At 41.0% G+C, this 23,036-nt stretch overlaps 1 protein-coding gene across 1 annotated transcript; it reads left to right on the plus strand.

The window, feature by feature from the left end:
* Positions 1 to 1,382: 1,382 nt before the first annotated feature.
* On the plus strand, positions 1,383 to 22,232 carry LOC140159010 (EF-hand calcium-binding domain-containing protein 6-like). The gene is made up of 16 exons (XM_072182321.1): positions 1,383 to 1,993; positions 3,259 to 3,359; positions 3,622 to 3,797; positions 5,055 to 5,234; positions 5,901 to 6,038; positions 7,353 to 7,498; positions 7,644 to 7,783; positions 15,749 to 15,948; positions 16,438 to 16,557; positions 17,161 to 17,337; positions 17,840 to 17,975; positions 18,587 to 18,711; positions 19,357 to 19,600; positions 20,189 to 20,361; positions 21,314 to 21,485; positions 21,924 to 22,232. The coding sequence occupies exons 1-16, from the start codon at positions 1,609 to 1,611 to the stop codon at positions 22,146 to 22,148; spliced, it is 2,838 nt and encodes a 945-aa protein (XP_072038422.1). The 5' UTR covers positions 1,383 to 1,608; the 3' UTR covers positions 22,149 to 22,232.
* The last annotated feature ends 804 nt before the right edge of the window (positions 22,233 to 23,036 follow it).

Genomic DNA, 23,036 nt, shown 5'->3' on the forward strand with positions numbered 1-23,036 from the left:
ACCCGCGATTTCGGCGCCCAATTGGGCGATTTTCAACTTCCGTCCCGCGACAAAGAAAGTGCTCCCGCGATTTCGCGACATTTGGGCTACTTTGAAAATCTCACCCGCGAAATGTATTAAATGTTGGGCGATTTGTGACAAAGCCGACTTCAAAACTTTTTGATCATGATTGCCAATTCTTTCCGATGGTCATTCAACAAAAGCACCAAACAACTAATTCAATAAACAAAAGTTACAAAACACTCTGTGGTCAGTGTGCTTCCCATGACAATGGGACGCATAGGGAGGGGGCTGGTTAATCGCATCACATGTTGTTGCTAAAGACCACTTGAGCTGGAGGATTATCCTTAGAATATTCTCATCTAAATACTCACAAGTGGTTTAAGACGACTTTCGACTTAAGTAGCTTCTTAGTGTCAGCGGGGTGCCAAGTTCAGTCTACTTCAACATAAGTTTTTGGTGTTTTTTTGTTGGCGGCAGTTCTTTTGAAATAAAAATGTTTAAACACCTACCGCACATTTTCTTTTAAAACGGCATGATGATAAAAAAAAAAACCGGCCGTTTTGAATTGGATTAAAAATAGTACATGCACATGTTAATTGTTATCACTCAGCTGAAGGCAAATATTTGTAGGCCTATCCCCATTGCAATGAATGGCATGTCTATTCATTAATTTATTTGTTTTCCTGGCATTTTTTTAAATAATTTTTGTTCGTTTGTTTGTAATTTGTTTCAGCATTTCCCAAAAATTAAAAAGATAGCGCAGAACCCCGTCAAAAGTCAACATTTTATTTTCCTTGCAGTTAATTTTTTCTTACATTTTTGAAAATGTTTGTTAGTTTTTCATTATTTCAATTTGCAGTTTAAACATTTTTTTCTTTCAATATTGTTAGTTTATATATTTCCACAAAAAATCACAAATAAATTTTCCTTACAGTAGGCCTAGGCCTATAACAAAAAATCAGTTTTTGTTAGTTTTTCAGCATTAAAAAAATAGAAAGAAAGGGGTGTAGAACCCCCCTGAGCCGTCTTTTAATTTTCTTTTTTTTTTATAACGTTTTTCATTTTTTGTTAGTTTTTTATAATTTATTTCAGCTTTTCCCAAAAATTCCCAAATAAAGGGGGGTATAGAACCCCCTCAAATCGACTTTAAATGTTTCTTCAACTTTTTTTTTATTTAATTTTTTTTCCAGTTTTTTTCAGTTTTTGTTGTTTTTTAGAATTTATTTCAGCATTTTCCAAAAAATTCAAAATAAAACGGGGGTGTAGAACCCCCCCTAAATCGACTTTAAAATTTTGGGCGATTTTTTTGGCTATTTGGGCGACATTTCATGGCTAATACCCGCGACTTGGGCTAAAAAGTTTTGGCAACCCTGATCGACACACGATACCGGAAAATCAAAATCATTATTTTGTGTTTACGTCTATTGGTATACAACATTTTGGTAGAAATATTAAACTCATCGTGTCATGTCATAACGATAGGTGTTTATTTGGAACCTTTATATTTATGACTATAGCCAGAGAAGACCGTCTATTCTGGTATAGCGGATCAGCGGAACAAGTTACTGCAGGATTGTGAAGTTTTAAGGACATTTCAGTGACAAAATGTCGCAGGTTGCATTATCACGACCGGCGTCTCAAATGGGTGGTGCAAAGACACCAGGAGTACCAAACCTACCAAATATACAACATCCTCTCTCCCGTTTGGGAGATCCAGATAAAATGAACGTCAGAGGATTGTCCAGCAGACAAGGAAAACGTCCAGCAACAAGTGGAAGTTTGAATATTGCACCAAGAGCTCCAGACCAAGTGCCATTTAGTAATTTGACACCAAGAGTATCGAGATCAGCTGCTGGATTTGGACCCAGAGATGGAGAGACCCCGTCGCGAAGATCATTGCCAAAAATTCCACATTTATATTCAAGCATACCAGAAGGAATCGAAACTTTTGAATCTTCAGATCCAAACAAAGCCAGACTTCCAGTTTTTGGTAAGCATTGATATATTGACATCTTTCTGTTCCAGTTTACCTTTTTATTTTCGTCAAAAATAATAAAATACCAGTAAAACAAACTTAAAAAAGTTCTTTTTATTATCAAGAAAAGCCATTTATATAATTTTGATGATGCTCTGACCATTAAATGTGTATTATTCTATGTTATTTTTAATATTATCATTTAAAATGTCAACATAAAATTACCAAGTAGAAGTGCTGGGACATATATTAAGATAATAAATGGAGATATATTTTATTTTGTAAACAATACTTTTTTCTTAGCTATATGAACTTAAAATGAAGCTGTTCTCCTACTGGATATCAACATTGAACATACAACACAATAGCAACTTGTAAAAAAACCCATGATAAGACGTTTTTGTATTTAACCAATATTTCTGACCGAAATTCTTCTGGACCAAAAAGTGTAACATAAGCATGTATTTGTTTAGGTGTGTTTGTTTTGATCATTCTTTGTACATCGTTAATGTAAATAATACAACAGGTGCGATTTCTCATGACTTACTATTAAGTTTCTCTTTTACTTCTTTCCTATATAAGAATACAATGTAAACAGCCTACATTGTTTATTCCGGTTAAAGGAGGATTTCGTGATCCTAGCATCCTCTTTTTATGACATTTTTCAGTAGATATCCACGAAAAATGCTTATTTCCAAAATTTCAGTTGATTACGATTTTGCGTTTGCGAGTTATGCATGATTATGTGTATTACATTGCTCCATAGACAATGTGTTGTAATTTCGTTCTGGTGCACCAGAACGAAATTCAAATTTCACGATATCTTTGCAAAACGAATTAATCTGCAAGAAACATTTGGTACATAAACATTATGTAGCCAGAAGTATCCAGTGGTGTAAAAATCTCAACTTTTTTTTGGGAAAAGTGGGGGGATGAGGCTGTGGATCACGAAATGCCCCTTTAAATTATCTTTTTCATTTAAATATAACATTACACCATTTTGTTCAAGAATAGGTCCCTATACACAGAACTGTTGATGAAATTACTACTTTTTACCCCAGGCTTTTTACCAGAAATCAAAATCAGACATTAAGAAATTACTCTTCTTTTATAAATGAACAGGTAGAAGAAAGTACAACATAAAATTATTACAAATTTGTAAGTTGACTCAATCCATATTATTAATGTTTGCTAAAGATTCAATGAATGAAGCATGTGTTGACATAATTCTGGATGACTAAATTAATATCATCTACATTTATTTTTTATTACTTTCACAGGAGCAAGAGCAGATATTGCAAGTCGGGCTGAGAGTAGAATCAATATCGCATCCCGAGCTTCAAGTAGACCAGGAACACAAGTCCGACTAGAGGTTGATGAGGTTTGTATCCTGTCTTGTTTCTAAAATAAAAGTTAAGACAGATCAAGAAAGAGAGAAATATAATTATGTTCAGGATGGTGCATATACATTTTGTATATATTCAAATATAATTAAAACTGCTAATATATACATGTACTTGAAACAAAATGTGACTTGGCTTTAAAATATTTGTTGTACACGCTTAGGCCTAATGTGTCCTGGTAACCATCTAGATCTTCATACAGCTCATTATCTCATAATTTTCTTGTTTTCCCCTTTACAGATTGAACTTTTACTAAAAGAGAAAATGAAGAAGGGCTACTATGAGATCCGAAAGCTCTTTATTTCAAATGACCCAGATGGCCGTGGTACTGTCAGCCGTGATGCACTTGCAAGAATCATCATCAACTTTGTTGGACGATTTGTCAGCCCAAAACATTTAAACAACTTATTAGCTCGGTGAGTGATAGCCCTAGCATTGTCTACTAATAATCATACATGTATCATATTATGAAGTATATTTTGCCAAAGAAACAATATTTTCATCTTTACTTATTTTGTGTGTGTACATGTACCATCAAGAGCATCTCCCAGAGGAGCATCTCCTATCTCTCAGTTATTTCACCATCTGCCCCCTCTCAATTATTTCACCATCTTCCCCCACTCTCGGTGGCGGTGCTACAGGAGGGCAAGGGTGGCATATCCCGCATCCCCAAATATTTTTCTTGCCCCCCCCCCAACCTAAAGGCAAAAACCCAAAATTACAAAATGTCCCTTTTGCAGCAATTTTGGACCCACCCCCAAATTCACTTTGCCCCCCCTCCAATGCCCCTTGAAAAAAAAATCCTGGTGCTGCCACGGCCCACTCTCTTCATCTGTCTCTTTCTATATCTCTCCCTCTCCATGTACCTTTTCAATTATCTTGAATGTCAAGATATTGACATATCAACAAATTATCTACACTTCTTACTATCATATTTATACACTTGCCTTGTCTTGTCAAGTGTTTAATTAAGATAACAAGATTCTATATTTATACAACGTGAACAAGATTAAGTAACATCTAGCCTACATGTTATAATGTGTTTCCATCTACATGCAATATGGAGAATGGGTTGCCTTTTATTATTTATATTATTATAATGTGTGTCCATCAAACAATGTAATTTTCAATAATATAAAAAAACATGCAAAAAGAGGAAGAGGAGAGACAGATGAGGTACAAATAAAAGCAAAGATGCTTAGAAATTGTTGCATCCCCATTAAAGGTCTAGACTCAAAATCAATATGATGCAAAGGTACATAAACATAGAAAATGAAAACAGTTTTAAAACAAAATGTATTTTTGAGGGATAACTGAAAGTCTGCTCAGCAGTAGGTAAAAAATATACATGCTTTAAGTTAATACAGGCTTAACATTCATCTTACAAGGGATCTCTATCACAATGTCCATCTAATTATAATATGTCCAAAGCAAGATCATTTTAATGCAAAGGGTGTAAAATATATTCATGCATAAAAGTATAAACTTTGTTGTTGAATGCTGTCTTCTTTTCGCCAGCCTAGTGGCTGGCACTCGTTTCATAGATGGGCTTTGTTTGCACAAATGACCTACTGGTATTGGTATGAATTATTTTATTTTACTTTTTGTGTTGGAAATTTTTTATTAATTATTTTAACCAAACCTTTTTTTGACATCCTCTGAATTAATTACAGTCTTGGATTAGCAGATAAACAAGTGATCAAACTAGAAGAATTCTATGCCTGTTTCCGTGAGCCAGTTGGTCCACAAGAAATGCCTGGCTGGATGGATCCAGTCAATAGGTATTCAGGAGATAAACCAATTATGTCTGCTGCACAGGTGCATCTACAGCTTAAAGAGAAGGCAAGACAGAGGTAAGAAGCTACCACCAATTTGGGATTCTTATAGAGATTAGTGAAAGAAAGCCCATCTGCAATAGCTGCCAGGTGTAATATAATACATGTGCACAGTACATATAAGAGCAGAAATTGTCAAATTTCTATAAGGCAACTATGGCAGAGAATGTCCCTTTGCACTAACCACTCATAATGTTAATACCAAGTATTTACCATAATATCTAGATTAAAGAAGCTACATATTGGTGTTCAATTTTATCAAATGCATTTACTTTTTGTGACATTTGAACTAGCAAATTTGTAATGATTTATAAAGTAAGAAAATACATATGTAACATGTTACAAATTCTATAAAGTTACAACTTCCAATCATTCTCGATTCATTTATAACAAAATTACATTGCAACAAAATAAATGAATTTTATGGTTAAAAAAACATTTAAAAAAATCACATTTAAAAATCAGTCTAAAGGGAGAGATTGATTCTGATATGTACATGTAGTATAAAATCTCAATACAAACTTAGTGCAGGATAAATGCTAAAAAACGAGTTCTGTGATTCAATTGACAATGTAGATTACACTACAATTCAACTATCAACAGGTTTTATATTTCTCTAATTTTTGTGAAATATTTGACTTAAAATTAATATATACATTGTAAATGTTTGTCTTTGTTATACAGATTGGTAGATGTGGCAGAAATCATTCCTCAGTTGAACCCAGGAGGATCAGGTAGAATTCTTAAACCAGAATTCAGGAATGCTCTCCAGAAACTACTCTTTTTCATGGATGATGATGAATTTGAAAAACTATGGAATAAGTAAGTTTGATCAATTTCTTTGCTTTATGAAATCTTTTAAGTAGTGTCATAAGAGTTCATGCTTTTCTTTTAATAATTAATTAATTGGTTGCTCAGTTACAATGTATGATGATGTTCATAAACAGTGATGCCACATCGTGCCTGAGGCTATTTGCCGATCACCACTACTTGCCTAATAATAATCTGGCTACTTTTATAAATGTCATGCCATGGCAGATGATTTATTGATCAATCAGTAACTTCCCATTTTAATATGCACTGGAAGTTTTAAAGTCAAGAACTTTAACTGCCAAATTGGTTGATTTGCCTGATTTACATTAGGGTAAACCACCCAAATATCTGGTATTGGGCACTCTTTTGGTCATTCACCATGGCCTGGTGAGCCAATTCGCTGTGCCTTTTTGATTTATAAACCATTCCGCTAGAAAACTTATTTTACAGAACATAATACATCTAAAAATGTAGACATGACATGTATGACCATTTCTTCATATTTCTGTTTAAAAAATCCAAAAAGATCATCTACATCTTCATAAACATGTAGATGACCAATTTTGATACTTCTGTACGGTGTAAAAAAATCCTTAAGTTCCTAACACATCCACGTAAATCTATAAGTGAGCTTTCAATTTTGTTTGAATAAAACAAATTACATCAAACTGTACAACATAAGGGTTTGGGTTATCATTTGCATGCAAAATAAACAGCGTACCTCAGACATTGTTAGCACAACACACAATAGCCTATTATACCATGATGTTTGCCTTGTATTGATTGGTCTGAAACTTTGTCGTCAATAACCTTCCAATCTGATTTCAATGTTTTGTTATTTGTTTTCTTGTTCAAATGAGAAATTCAGGTGCTTCAGTTATGAAGAAAACACAAATATATAGAGACACTTGATTATATTTTTTATAGTTTTTGGCATCTTTTTTTGACCTACACACTACAGACACAATTCACAGATGAATCCAAGACATTTAGTAAAGTTTAACAGTGAAAATGAGGAGTTAGTTCAAGACAAGAACATCCCATCTGCAATAGCTGCCAGGTGTCATGTACTTTATATAGAATGCAGAAATTGCCAAATGTCTATAGGGCAGCTATCATTGATACCTTTTTAGCACTACAACCCCCTCCCACGAAATACCCCCACTTATCTATGACTTGTGAAATTGTTTATGCTGTATGACCATGATCGAGAAGAAAATTAAATCAAAAGACAACATTTTTCACAACTTTTGCTACCTGAATGCAACATTTGGTGATTTTTTTGCCTAATCTTTGACTGTGTGCTATGATTCTTGTCTACAGATATGACATAGATGGATTGGGTGTTATAAATGGTGAGAAACTGATGAACAAACTTGGCATTAGTCTGAGAAGTGGCTTTACACCAGCTCCAGTAGCTGAATATGGAAGACGATCTGTTAGTCCACCAACTAGCCCACAAATATCACGTAAGTGCAATTGCAAATAACGCAGATGAACTCAGTTGCTACATGTAGATCTATATAGTATTAAGTAAACAGGGCTCTTACTGTCTTGTCCTTTCTTTACATGTATTCTCATATACAGTTTTTCATTTTTTTTACAATTTTGTAGCCAGGAGATCGCTAAGAAGAGCAGAGGTTGAGCGCAAGAAATCCATGGACGTTGAGAGGTGGTTGAAGGACAAATTTAGGGAAGGCTGCACAAAGATGAGGAGAGAATTTGAAGCACTTGATAAAGCCAAGAAAGGAGAGGTATGTTTGCTTATATTTGATAATTATTTCTAGCTTCCCTGTCAAACAACTTTTTTACTAAAAAATGTGACTTTAAACCTTTTATATCTGCATTTTGATATAAATTCAATCAGGTTTCAGGTTTATATTTTCACTCATAACATGTTAAGATAATAACCCCCACAGCCATCTTTACAGTTCAGTTTTCAATTTTGAAATCAAGCAGTGTAAATATTTTGATGTTACATTTACCCTTACTGTAAATCTTTCCATACTTGATTTCTTTATTGATATCCATACTCCTAGCCACTAAGGGATAGCTTCAAAAGTCAACCCCAGCACCCTGTCAGAACCGGTGGATAAGCCACATTCTATTGTTCCAAACAATAGGAACTAGTCCAGGTCCAATCGCCAGACAGCAGTTGGGTAATATACTTAACCCCCTGGACACTACTGATCATCTAACAGCTAGCATTTCTGATTGGTTGATAACTGGAAATGCTCATTTCAATTGCCAATTTATAACTAGGCTTTAAACTTTTTATGGTCAAACTCGCATTCAGATGATTTTATTATTCCCCTCCTTGATTGGTTCAAATTTGGACAATTTTGGCCAATCGGCAGGTAGTTCTCATGGGGTTAACCCTTTTTCCTGTCTTGGTTGCTTGTCTGTATTTGTATCTGTCTTCTCAAATTTTTGAAAATCATGTTAGACTCAGTACACCGGTCGATCTTACCGTTTCCGATGTTGATTAAGATACTTCTTGCATCGATCCCGAGATGCGGAAAAACCAATAGTCATTTTGTCCCACATAAATGAATAAATAACAAAAACCCCGATCCCCGAGTGGACTCACCCATTCGGTGACGCCACACACGATAATCATCCCTTATCCTCCTTGGTTTCTAGATGAGATAGACGTGTGGATTTTTCTTTACCAACGCTAAGTATCATTACGAACCAAAGGATTCGAGATATACAGTTTGTTTGTTACACTGAGGTAAAAACCAACCAGTATAGTCGCTAGGAGATAGTTTTGACGACATTTTTCGCTAGAAAAGTGACAAAACGATCCAAAAACTTAGCTTGTATGTGTGTTTCCGTTCAGATATCACGGGACACGTTTTCAAAAATGGCCGCCCTTAGGACGCCATTTTATTTTTGTTCTCACGTAAAACAACTATAGCAGACTAGTAAGTTACAATAGATGTTTGTACAGTACTGTGTATACATGTATGGTGAGTGATTATCGCTATGTTTATGGTGTGCTCTATCGTTATATCTTTCAGTACGCGCCTGATGACGAAGTTACTGCTAAGAGTTCGTGGGTTTCAAGGACCAGCCTGACAAATCTTCCCCAAAAGGTTTTCAGTTTTTCATCCCTTTGTATATATATTTTTATATCATACCACTACATCAGCGCCAGCCACTGTGCGTGTGGGTCTGTTTATTGGGCTTGAGCTTGTGTTCGGGGGTAGTGCTGTACGCTCCCGATTACTACAATGTCCAGGCCTTGTCAATCATGCCCTTCCCTTGTGGCAGAGTGGGACCGTGATCCACTCTGCTACACCCACAGGGATTGCTCTAAATCAAATAAGTGTGCTTCCTTTTGCATAGGCTTATCGGACATCCACTTCGAGGATTTAGAAAGTAGCGCTCGTTTGGGTCTTCGACACAGACAGAAGACAAAGACTAAGAAACAGAAGCCTACAGGTAAGATTGATATGGTAGGTACTAGCGCGGCCGGCAAGGGCCACGCTAAGGTAACCTCTGGGGCTCGGTCCCGGGCAAGCAGGCGGACCCTCCGGGGACTGCTAGCGAGCCCGAAGGCCTAGCAGCCAGCGAAAGCACTGACTTAACGTCTAAGCTAGTAGCAGGCAGCAGGGCGGTACTTGCCCTAACAGGCGAGTACCAGTCTACCAGTGAGATCTCTAGCGAGCTTCTTGCAGGTGGACACCCGTCTATTGCTGGCTTAACAGCGGGTCTAGCACCCGCGAAGTAGCCGGCGACGGACAGTATGCCAAGGGTACCCGGGCTTGCCTGGGTTGAATCCTAGCATACAGCGTGCAGCGGACTTGGCGCGGCCGGTCTGTAGCAGGCAGCGTGCCAGTGGAACCCCGGAAGGGTCGGATGAAAACGTGCATGGGTTTAGCAGAGACGATACCGGGCTAACGCCGGGTGTAGTCTTAGCAGAACCAACTGGGGTTGTCACACGGCAGCGTTCCATGGTGGGACCGCCGCGTGATTCCCTGGGCCTTGGTATGGCTGCCGGCTGTCCTCCGGGACTGGCTAGCGGCGATACCGGGGTTGGGCTCGCAGTCTCTCACGGGACAGCGACCCAAAGTGCAAACAGTGGCAGCTACCGAGACGACCTACGGATTAACTTCAGTGGTAGCCACTATGCACGCGCCCATAGCTGCCGTGAGTGGTCCGCCACACACAGCGACCTTGGGCGAGGCTCAAGAGGTTAGGGTAGGTAGTTTGAACAGCCTGGCTGATCAACAACCCACTTATGTCCTCGAGAGCCAGCAGAGCGTGGGTGATCCATTACAGTCAATGGGTCAATTACCCTCTTATGATCGATCACTATCTATTCAGCGGAGCATGGCTCCATTGATTGATACTGCCTATTCAGGTAGCGAGGTGACTGATCGAGGGTATACACGCCAGCTACCCGTGATACTAGGCAAGCTCCTTTTAGCCAAGGGACAGCCAGTATAGCGGGTACCCATACACACGGCTTGATCCTCTAGCGGGGAACGCTGTGAGGCATGGGTACAGTGGTACGCAGCGGGAGCCCTACCGGGCACCTACGCTACAACCACGCAGGTACCGCAGTACTGCGTCCTGGTTACCACAGTCTCTGTGGCAACAGGGGGAGGCGGTACTGGTACTGCCGTTCCATGGGGTGTCCCTGGTGGCGGATCCTTTCAGGGTCAGCTACCAACAGGGTATGCCCCGTGGTATCCGCCGCAGGGTGGTTTCTGCCACGGTCTACCACCGTGCCAAGTGCCGCCTAGCGTTGGGCAAGCAGTACCACCAGTTGTTACCCAACCCGGCGGCGAGTGGCTAACCCTGATACAGCTCAGGGTAGGCCGCACACTGCTATGGCTAGGGCGACAGCAGCGAGAGCGTGCGGATCCCGGGTGCTATAGCTAGCATCTCGGGTCTAGCGGGAGTACTCCCTCTTCTGCTGGTGTTCAGTTGGCTAGCCACACGGTGGCGACACCGCCCTGTCCACCTTCAGATGCCCGTCGTCAGATCTCTTCCTCAGCAGAGAGTGAGGCAGAGTCTGAAGGCGAGGGAAAGGAGTCGGAAGATGAAACCAGTAGCGACGCACAGGCTGATGAGACTGTGCAGCTAGCTTCAGGTATCCTTCCCCGCTTCCCGTGAGGAACTCGCTAGCAATGGTCTGCCTGCGGACACCGCTGAGGTGATGAGCCGTGTGGCCCAAGGTTTGGGCCTGGCTTTCTCTCAGGAGGAGTCCGTTCAGGAGGACCAGGGCATCTTTTCAGTAGGATGCCCAGCTAGCTGGCGTCCACACAAGGGTCGCCTGCACTTGCATTCCCGGGCGGACCTCAAGGGTAGGTTTCAGTAGGGCTGTCAGGCTCGCTGGAGCTTCGACGCCGCGTGCTTGCACGCTTCCACTGCGTGTTTCGCAGGAGGACTACTGAAACCTACCTCAGGGTCCCTGACATGGATCCAGGCGTTGTTAAGCGCCTGCCGCTAGCGGCCAAGGCGCACGGGTCGTTCTCCCCCAGTGGGAGGAGGAGCTAAAGCTCATCGATAAGCGAGCACGCCGCTTATCAGAGTCTCTAGCGTCGCTACCACGCTTGCCGAGCACCTCGGTAGGAAGGTAGCGAACGACCACGGGCAACGCCGGAACTCTTCCGCATGAGGTTAATCTGTTAGCGGTGCTAACAGCTAACCTCAACGAGAGTTCTATGGGCCTAGCCCATAGGATGTCATCTCGCCGCCGGGAGAATGCCTGTCTGTCCCTCCAGTCAACTTTCGGCTCCGACTTTGCTGAAGCAATGAAGAAGTGAGACTCGGTGGGACAGGGGCTACTTTGGACAGGCCTTTTGCGCCACGGTGGAGGACCGGGCGAAAAAGGCCACCAATGAGAGCACTCTGAAGAAGTCAGAGGCTGCCCTGACCAAGGGAAGGGCAGTAAGGCGAAGAAGAAGCACAAGAAGAAGAAGTCTTCTAAGCGTTCTTCAGCGCCAGCTCCGGCTTCCGCAGGACGCGCACCACTGACTACACCCGAGCCCGCGGCTACTCCAGCACCTCCCAAAAAATCTGGGAAGCGCAAGAGTAGTGCTGGATCAGTATGGCAAGCCCCCTAAGAAGAGCCGTTCTTCTAAGGGTGGCAAACCAGATCGGTCCTGAGGGCACGGGCGGTCGACAGTCCATGCCGGCAGGTTTGGACTTCCCACAGGATTCCCCTGTGGGCGGCCGCTGTGACATTACGCCCAGAGATGGCATGCCATCTCACCGGCGCCTGGGTATTGTCAGTGGTCACTGGGGGCTACAGGCTGGAATTTACCAGCCACCCCTCGTGCGCCTGCACGATTCAGAGGTCCACGGTAGTGCCGCCAGACGGCCCCCAGCGTCGGGCACTACTGTCAGAGGTCACTCAGCTTCTCACGAAGCAAGCGATTGTCCCGGTCTACCCCCCTTTCACCAAGGGGTTTTGGAGCACTTTTTTCTGGCTCCAAAGAAGACCGGCGATTGAGGCTCATTCTGAACCTCAAGCCGTTGAACGAGTTCATCAGGCCCAAGAGGTTCAGAATGGAGACTCTCGCTTCGGTGCTAGCCTGCCCCATCAAGGGTATGTGGGCGGCATCGCTAGATCTCTCGGACGCATATCTGCATGTTCCGATCGCACCTCAAGATCAGAGGTTTTTACGCTTCAAGGTACAGGGTCAAACTTACCAGTTTCGATGCCTGCCATTCGGCTTGTCCACCTCCCCCAGAGTGTTTACACTCCTGGTCAGGGCGGTGGCAGCGTACCTGAAGCGCAGGGGAGTCAACATGTGTTGCTACCTGGACGATTGGTTCATTTACGGACGCCCCCCACTGGAGACACAGTGTCTCGTGGAGTTAGTAGTCCGTGCGGTGCGGGACCTGGGATTTCTGATCAACGCCAAGAAATCCAATTTGGTCCCGACGCGAGACACCACTATTCTTAGGGGCCCAGATCAACCTCAAGGAGGGATCGCGGCCCCCCTCACCCGAGAGGGTGACTTAACATGGCGAGGTGTGCCCGACTCTTGGCCGAAGTCAGAGGGAGCACCCGCTGTGGCATGGATGAAGGTTTTGGGCCTTATGGCCAGTATGGTAGACCTCGCACTGCACTGCCGCTTTCACATGAGGCCTATACAACTACACCTTCTAGCCTTTTACAGGCCCAGTCGTCACCCAATATCCCTCGCGGTTCCGATGTCGGAGATCGCGCGAGAGGAACTCTGGTGGTGGACCCATCAGCCCAATTTGACTCAAGGTGTCAGGTTCCCTGCACCAGCGGTGCGTCACGTAGTGACGACCGACGCGTCAAAGCTGGGCTGGGGGCCACATCCACGGGACTCAGTCTCGGCCTATGGTCGGCCACGGAGACGGAGTTCCATATCAACCTTCTCGAACTTTGGGCAGTGGAGAGAACTCTCCAGCATTTCGAGAAGGTGATCGTGGGATCTCATATCGTTGTCCAAACGGACAACACAACCGTGGTGGCCTACCTCAACAGACAAGGGGGCACCAGGTCACCACGGTTGTGCCTGCACGCACTACGCCGGATAGGGTGGTGCAAGGCCAGGCAGATTACGTTGAGAGCGATGCACATAGCGGAGTCACCAACATCCTCGCATGGACGATCTGTCACGAGGAAAGGTGTCGGGACCTACAGAATGGTCCCTTGCTCCGCAGGTCGCCCAGACGATCTTCGAGGTGATGTACCACCCCTCGATAGATTTGTTCGCATCTCATCGCAATCATCAGCTGCCGGTGTACTGCTCGAGGGTCGCAGACCCACAGGCATTCGCCGTGGACGCTCTGTCCGTAGACTGGGAGGAATGACTGCTTACGCTTTCCCCGATCTCACTACTCGCAAGGGTGGTGACCAAGATCGGGAGGAGGATTGCAACGTCATTCTGATAGCACCGTTCTGGCGAAACACCTGTGGTTTCGACCGATGGTGGATCTACTAGCGGCACAGCCGCGAGTACTCCCCGAGTTACCAAATCTACTCCGGATGCCCGGAGGAGAGGTACCAAGTCTACCACTAGAGCACCTGCAGTTAGCTGCATGGCCCTTATCAGGGAACGTGCGGCGGAGGGAGGCTTTTCATCAGAAGCTGCTTCTCTCATCGCCGGGGTAGACGAGAGTCTACCCTCCGCACGTATAGTCAGCGCTTGGCTCCCTACTACGCATGGTGCGATGAGAGAAATACATCTCCCACTAGAGCCTCTGTGCCTCTAGTGGCAGATTTTCTGACAGAAAAGTTCAGGTCAGGACTTCAGCAGGCAACGATAGCCAACTATAAGTCAGCCATTCTCTCGATTCATCGGGATTTGAAGACGGTCGACTATCAATTCAGATGGGTCCCTAAGTCTTCTTCTCGACGGTATGTTCAACGAGCGCCGCCGAAAGGAAGGTGGTCCCTCCATGGGACCTCAACACAGTCTTGGAGTATATTAAGGGTCCCCTTTGAGCCCCTGTCAAAAGCGACCCTTAAATACGTCACTCTCAAGGCGGCCTTTCTTCTGGCGTTGGCTTCGGGACGGCGCTGCTCAGAGTTGCACGCAGTGTCGAAGTCAGCCTCCGTATTTAGTAACAACGGAGCGACGCTGTTTCTTCGCCCGGATTTCCTTGCAAAAAATGAGCGAAGTACATTCCGACACTCGCCCCTCTTCCTTCCCAGTATTGGGCAGGGTTCGTCAATAGCCGAAGACAGGTTGTGGTGCCCGGTGAGGGCGCTACAGCACTACCTTGGCCGAACACAAACCTTAAGAGGGGCTCATGACCGCTTATTTATCACTCACGCGAGAACCGCACGGTCCAGCCGCTAAACAGACTCTGGCACGGTGGCTGGTCCAGGTGTTAGTGGACTCGGGGCGTGCAAAAGACGCCGCCCCAAGGCCCACTCAACCAGATCTATCTCATCTTCGTGGGCCTACCATAGGGGGTCCCCATAGAAGAGATTTGTCAGGCTGTGTCTTGGAAGAACCCGTCGTCCTTTTCCACGGTTTACTACAAAACGTAAACCAACGCACCAGGCGATAAGTTCTCCAGGGCTATTCTGCATGGAGATAATATGGTGGTTGGGTATCAGGTGTTTTATGGACAATCAGAATTCCAACATGGTAAGAACCAGTGTTTCTATTCTTAACCACTGCACTTTCAGTTCAGGGGTTTTTGTCTGTTCACGTAGTCTTTCTGTTTCCCGGCCGTGAGGGGGGGAAATAGTTTGCCTCGCGATTACCATGCTACCCACTCTCCCGATCCTTATCAGATGCTGGCCAATCTTGTACCTCCATCCGTCGGTTACTTGCTAGATCGATCTTTCAGATGTTGATGCAAGAAGTATCTTAATCAACATCGGAACGGTAAGATCGACCGTGTACTGAGTCTAGTCCCAAACAAAAATGTTTGGTAGACTCATAACCGTGCGATCTTACCTTTCCGATGTTGATTATCTCGACCGCCGCCCCTACAAGTTTGGCCGAGTAGGGGCTGCCCAAGTCGGATAAGGGATGATTATCGTGTGTGACGTCACCGAATGGGTGAGTCCACTCGGGGATCGGGGTTTTTGTTATTTATTCATTTATGTGGGACAAAATGACTATTGGTTTTTTCCGCATCTCGGGATCGATGCAAGAAGTATCTTAATCAACATCGGAAAGGTAAGATCGCGACCGGTTATGAGTCTACCAAACATTTTTGTTTGGGACTAAACTTTATCATAAAATTGTTTTCCTTGTATACAGATCGAGAGAGAAGAGTTCCGTCAAATTCTGATGAAATTTGGTTTGAAATTAGATGGCAGTCAGCTAGAGAATTTCCTTGCTCGATGCAATATGACTATTAGAAGAGATGGCAGAGTATGTTACAGAGAGTTCCTACAGCAATTCCAAGATAGAAGTGAATCTGGTGTACCACACAAGATTCTATGTAATCCTACACACAGGTAAGATGAACAGTGCTAATCCATTAGGCAGTAGCACTACTGCCTTTCTTACAGTGCCCTTGATTGGTTGATTGCATGATATAAACATCATGGTGACCAATCCAAACAGAGCTTTAGATATCAAAGTGAGCTTGATCCCCTTCAGCCCTAATGAATTTTCTTACCATATCTCTGACTTCAAATATGACAAAACGTGACAAACAATTAAACAAAAATGATGCAGATGTTACAACTAATTTTGACTGTAGTAACATCATCATTCATAGTGGGTCTTCCAGTGGCAATTACATTACCTTTAGTTAAACTTCTAAGACAGTTATCTTTTCTCTTGCTTGTACCCAAATCCAATCTCGTTAGCTGACTGGTGACAACTGAGGGACAAAAGTAGTATAATGAGAGTTATACTTTTAGTCTGAATTATATCTTCCATGATCATTATTGTCTACATAAAAACAATGTTTTAAAAACCTGATAAATTTTGTTCTTCAGATTCAACTTAGAAGATCATAGAGCAGGCAGTCCAGGTGCTGCGACAACAATCACAGCAGCAGAAGCAACAATAATGGGCATGTTCCAAGGAGACTTCTTAGCATTACTAGGCACATTTCAGTAAGTTCACATTATTATTATTTTTTTATTTTTGTTTATTTTCATTTTTTTATGTGTAGTGGCTGCTTTGGGGAAAGTTCAAGTTCACATTGTATTGAATTATTTACAAGTACTACCGGTACTTTTTCAACCACTGATCAATTAATCCTGAAACTGCACATGAAAATCTTGAATATCTATGCTTCAGTATACTTTGATCAGCTCGTAATCGGCGGGAATTGTTAGGCTTTTACCACTACGCCGAAAAGTAGGCCGAAGTTAAGAGTGATATGGTTGACCTGTGTGATCTATATTTTGCACATTAAAGAAAGTAGGTAAAAGTATAGGACTTCATTGAATTGTTTGTGATGTGATGCCTCTGGTGAGATGTCACAGGACAATTTTCAAAATAAAATTTATTGATAATTGATATTAATCTGCGATGTTATAAGGCCCGCCAATTACGAGCTGATCAAACTACTCTAAATATGACCCCTAATTGGCATGAAATTGAAGCCACTATATTGAAGTAAAATTTTAAATTTCATGGTTTTGCACTTCCTGCACAGGCTTTCTTAAAACTGTATCACTCACTAAAACCAATGTTATCTTTCTTTTCTACAGTAAAATTGACAAGCTTGGTCTCAATGTCATAAGTCAGCAAGAATTTAGAGCAGCCATAGAAAGCAAATTCAACTTTGACCTTAATGAAGCTGAATTTGAGGCTTTCATGGATAAAGTACCATTAGATGACGAAGGACAAGTCAAATATGCACAATTTATGTTGCAATTTGACTCTAGGTGAGTTGATTCATTATTACTCTTACTCTTCTACTCCTAATCGACTCTTAGTTTCATAAGTGTATGCTCAATTTGAAGCCCTATTAGCAATAAATCAGACATTTACTACATAAATCTGGATATATGTTTGCACAATAATCATCCAAAAACAGTGTAAAAAAGGTGGAAGATTTTGAAATTCCAAACAAAATTTGACATATAGGGCTATGTAATAAGAAGTCCCATTTCACCATTCCATATTTTTCAGCTGGATTGAACATTTAAACATCTAGATTGACCACATAGTTCAACTGGAATTGAGATATTAATAGTGTCTCCTTCCACAGGGAGGATTGGTGTTTAAATGGAATAGCACATTGGTTAATGACTGATCAGCTTGATCCATCTTCTTATACTGACTTACTATTTCTATGCTTTTGGCAACATACGTAACATAAAACTAAAGTCATCTATAAGTATTTGAGCACAGAATAGTTACCAAAGTACTTTTTTTGCTTTCCAGGGGAGGACCAGCACCAAGTTTATTTGATGCCAAGTCAGTGTATGCACAAGGAGAGGCTATGGAAGTAGATGAGGATGATGACGCACCTAAACCTATGAGATTTGAGGAATTTAAATCACAGAGATCTATTACACAGGTAAGTCAAGATTCATGTTGGCATGACACTGAAAAATGTCAAATAGAATGTCAAATTCCACAAATTATTCAATTCCAATTATCTACTAATTACTATTAGTTTAATTAGAAAAATGTTAATTTTTCCCATAGAGTTGATCAATTAAAGCTACATTCTGAGATTCCTTTTTTCAACTTGTTTGTCTAACTGTTCCTTGAATAGGCTATTCTAGTTGAAATCCATACACCCCCTATTGAAGATGCAACCTTAATCTCTCAAACAGCTTTTAATTGCTCTCCTTGAGTGCTACACTAGAGCACTAGGAGATCATTTTTACTGTACTATATATATATGTCGTTATTATTGTTACACCAAAGGTAGGCGAGCAATAAAAAGCTCTCCTCAGCTTTATTTGAGGGGTGTGATGGGAAGCATTCGCTCTAGCTCTCCTCAAACGGCAAAGCCTGCAGATTTGTTATTTTTAAATAGTTTCTGGCTTATTCATTACAGTATGGGTAAACACTATAAACATGGGAAAGTACTGAGCATTTTGATCCTTGACAGTTTGTACTTGATGATCTGTTACCAACAAATGATAATACTGTTTATTCATTTTTTTTTTCTGATTTCAGTTATCGGCAATAGTGAAGAGATTAGTTACAGAAAGAATGGGTGAAGTGGAGGCTGCATTTAGAGATATTGATGAAAGTAACTCAGGCAAGATGTCACAAGAAGATATGTACTTTCTATTCCAAAAGTAAGTCATAAGCTAGAAAGTATATATAATGACCCACAGCACTATAATTATTTGTATGTAAATTGGTAAATACTGAACTTTCATAAACACTGACAAAAAGTCTACAAATGTCCGTCCTTTAAATTTGAAAAAATCTAAGAAGTTATAAATATTTTCCTACCAATAAAGGAAACAATTTGACAAACTTCTTAAAATGCTATAACTGTTTCACAAAGAAAGACTTACATTTGAGTTTAAGTTTTGGTGATAATGAGGAACAACCTACTAATCCTCAGAGAAGATAACTTACACTTCCCACAATGCATTTCATCCCTGTACTGATTTGCTATTCAACATGGGTCAACAGTGACAAGAAATATCTCAATTGCAAGACCTGGATGAGGTATTTTTGTCACTATCGACCCATGTTACACTGAATAGCAAGAGATTTAATACAAACTATATATTATGTGGTAAATCTACTGGGCTTTTAAAAGATGACACAACTAGGATTAGGTACATTTTTTAGGTAGATATTGGTAATGCTCATTTAACATGGAGACTTACATGAAAAGTATACGTATAGCACATATATTGCTGTTTAAAAACAAAATTTTACTGTCAATCTTAAAATAACCAAATTATCACCTGTTTATTTATTTCTAGGCTCCATGTAAGGCCTGAAATATCAAGAGGAGAAATCCGTCGTCTGTGGGATACCTTCATTGTAACATACAATCGTTTCCTCAGCTTTGAGGAATTTGTAAGACATTTTGGCTACAGTCTCAAGTCAGCTGCTTTCCCGAATGCAAAACACTCACCACCAAAACGAGGAGACTCGGACTTCCTGATCAGATCACGAAAACTCAACTGTGCTGCTGACATGTTAGAGGATAACCTGAGGTCAAAGGTCAGTATTTTCAAATTTCAGATTGATCTTATAATGAAAGACTGAGATTAAAAGACTAGTTCGCATCTGAAATTCTGACAACTAGACAGAAAATGCCGTACTGCACAGGTCAGCAACCAATCACAGCTTGCCTTTACCCTGACGTCAGACACGATTTAGTCTTTTTATCTTTGGAAATCGCTTTTCAATACTAAATAAAGCCTGATCTTGTTGTAACATCATCCAAGCGGCAAAATAAGATGCATAATTCTATATTCAATACCTTAATGAGAACTACCTGCCGATTGGCCATAAGAAGTTTTCATTATCAATTGGACCAATCAGCAACATTGTTAAAATAATTTCACCACACAAAAAAATTGGGGTAAATTATTTGCAAAGCTCCATTCTGATTGGTGATTAAAATGAAGATATCATGTAATTGACCAATCAGAGGCAATGTTAGATTGGCAGGTAGTGCTCAAGGGGTTAATTGGTCAAATTCAAGCAGACCTTCAATTTACTTGACTCACTGTTCCACATTGACATGATTGAAACCAGTTCAATCTGTAAATGACAAAATTTGATTCTACTTTTACCCATTATCAGGTTGACTATCTATGGAATGATCTTCGCAAGGAATTCCTCGAGCTGGATCCATATGGCACAGGATACGTCAGTGCAGAGGAATTTAGGGATGTGTTACAAGAACTCTGTGTTAATCTTACCAACTATGAGTTACAACAATTATGTAAGAAGTTTGACACAAGGAAAGATGGAAGGTGAGTGTTGGTACAAAATGGCCAACTTTATATTGTTGTTTTACACTACCAGTTTCATATTGCTGTCGATCCCAAAGGTACACTGCTGCCCAGCAACTTGGTGGCTATTCTAGAGTACCAATGAAGTAGCAGGTAGCAGTTAACCTTGGAATGACAGCAATAGAAATCTGGTAGTGTATGACATGACACTTCAATAGTCCTATTATGATCGTGACTGTGAATCTATAGTGGGAATTCCAAATGACTGAACGCAGCTTTCAATAGCGTGACAATTTTTTGCGAACACTGCGCTATATACGCCAGTATGTGCGACTGCATGAGTAATGTGGAAGTGAAGCCAACCATGCCAGCACACTTGTGATTGGTTACCATTGTATCCAAGGTTGTGCGTTCGCATTGTAGTTTGAAATACGCGATGTACGATAATGGCTGGATCGAGTACAGCTGTTGAAAGCTGTGTTCATTCAATTGGAATTCCTATTATAGTTGTTTAATACATGACATATGAGCCCATGTCACATGAAGTAACTATGTAAATAAATTTGTTTAATCCTAAAACTGTAACATATAACATAATATTGATACATTTCAATTTTGCTTGCATGTTGTTAAGATTTTGCATTCAAAACAGCATTAGGCTTAAAATATAACACATTATGGTTTGCACATGTCATGCATAGCCTGAACATAACATTAACACATCACTCACCATGACAACCAAACATGCACTATGAATCAAAGTTTGCTTGATTATTTCCTCTCCATGAGCAAAACACTGATATGACGGACTCTGGATTTTCCTAATCTATCGTCTTCTGATATCATCACAAAATCACACATCCGCAACAATAGGGTTACAAAATGTAACAAGTTTTCCAAATGTTTGGATTATGATATGAAGCTGAAATAAAAGGCATTAACAAATCCTTCTTAACCTACCATTTTATTGCAGAGTGTCCTATTTAGAATTCCTGAAGCCATTTGCAATGAGGAAGTCAACACATCGCTATGGAAACCATATGAATGAAGTATTAAATCATCCCCAATCAGAAATCCCACTAGCACCTATAGTAGATGAACCAACCAAAGGGTTAAGTGGAATATCAGCAAGGTTAAGACAAAAGGTAAGACAGACTAATGTACCTATAGATAACATTACTACTCTTCCCTATCCAACTCATTGGCTCAGTTAGGTCAAACTTAGGTAGAGAATACAGTGATTCAAAGGTCCCATGTTCAATTCCTGAATACTCTGCGATTTATTTTGCACTGGCTGCAATTTATGTATGTAGTGACTTGTGTTAGAAACCATTTCTCAATTTAAAGTTTGTCCTAACTTTTTACTCTAGTGAAAATTCCAGCTTAGTTAACTTTTAGAACAATGATATCAGCAGCAGTGAAGATTGAACCCACACATTTTTTTCTAAAATTTCAAAAACTTTTAAATTGATATTGAGCAAGACCCTTGAATCTAAAATGAACTTCACTTTCTAAATTTTAGAAATTACATTACTTTAGTTTTATTTGACTTAATTTTCTTACCACATTTATTTTCTGTACAGTTGGTTGGAGACTGGAAGAATATGAGGAGAGCGTTCCAGAAGCTTGACACAAGCCGCACTGGTTACCTATCTGTCCCAGAATTCCGTGCTGTTCTCCAACTCTGTAATATAGTACTAGATGAGCAAGAAGTCTACCATGTGATGTCAGAGTTTGATGAAAGAATGGATGGCAAGATTAACTACAACAAATTCTTAAGTGACATGAGTGGTGTAACAACAAAGTGATGAATAATATTTATCAAATCTGTGAGCGTATCTTGTGAATGCAATGAGTAGGAACAACAAAACCAGCAAACTGGTCTTAGTGGCTCAGCTCCATGCATCCTACCAACAGATTATTAATATAAACCAATGGTGCACCAAGTGACAATGTTTAGGATTATCTTTTAATGAGAGCCAATCGTTCCATAAAGTGTAAAAGACAAAAATGCTATGCCCACTATGCGCCTGTTACCCTACATTTGTCAAGTGCAGTCATGAAATCTTTTTCTTAAACGCAAAGGCACACACAGCAGTGTGCATGATTTTGGTGATGGAATGATTAGCCCTCATGAATTATGTGACATGAAGGGGAATGAGTCGGATGTCGCTAATATGTTTCTGAGATATTGGCAAAAACAGTGTTCAAATTCTTTTGTTTTATATTGTTTTGAGCCATTGATAAGTTGCTCATAACTCAGTAACCAGATGTCCGATTTTGATGGGGTTTGCATCAAAATGTAGCATTTGTGCACTCCCAGAAAATGATGTAAAAAACTTCAAATTGAAAATTGTCGACATGTGACTCATTCCTCTTGATCATGTCACATAAGAATTCTCATTGCAAACGAAGCACAGCCTGCTGGTGTGATATGCCTTTTTGAAAAGATGACATCTGTATTAGCTAACAAGATGAGGTTTTTATAGGTAAATTACCTGTTGCGTCCATGTAGCCTACTAAGCGTACCTTGGACCGTGTTATATCCATGGTGGATGGTAACAAATGATCAACAAAATAAGCAGCAGAGAACAATATATCTGTGAATTTACTACAACATAGTTTCATGGCCTGAAGCTAAGTGTTATGATCAAACCACCTGACAGTATTACATTATAATGTACATAATTGAACCA

The sequence above is a fragment of the Amphiura filiformis genome, chromosome 8 (genome assembly GCF_039555335.1).
Source record: "Amphiura filiformis chromosome 8, Afil_fr2py, whole genome shotgun sequence".
NCBI classification, from domain to species: Eukaryota; Metazoa; Echinodermata; class Ophiuroidea; order Amphilepidida; family Amphiuridae; genus Amphiura; species Amphiura filiformis.

What these genes read in the sequence shown, in the direction of transcription:
- LOC140159010 (XM_072182321.1), top strand. Translation starts at nt 1,609, where the DNA reads ATGTCGCAGGTTGCATTATCACGACCGGCGTCTCAAATGGGTGGTGCA. An exon ending in TTTGAAAAACTATGGAATAA is followed by an intron (nt 6,039 to 7,352) that starts GTAAGTTTGATC and finishes TCTTGTCTACAG; the next exon opens with ATATGACATAGATGGATTGG. An exon ending in CTATGTAATCCTACACACAG is followed by an intron (nt 15,949 to 16,437) that starts GTAAGATGAACA and finishes TTTGTTCTTCAG; the next exon opens with ATTCAACTTAGAAGATCATA.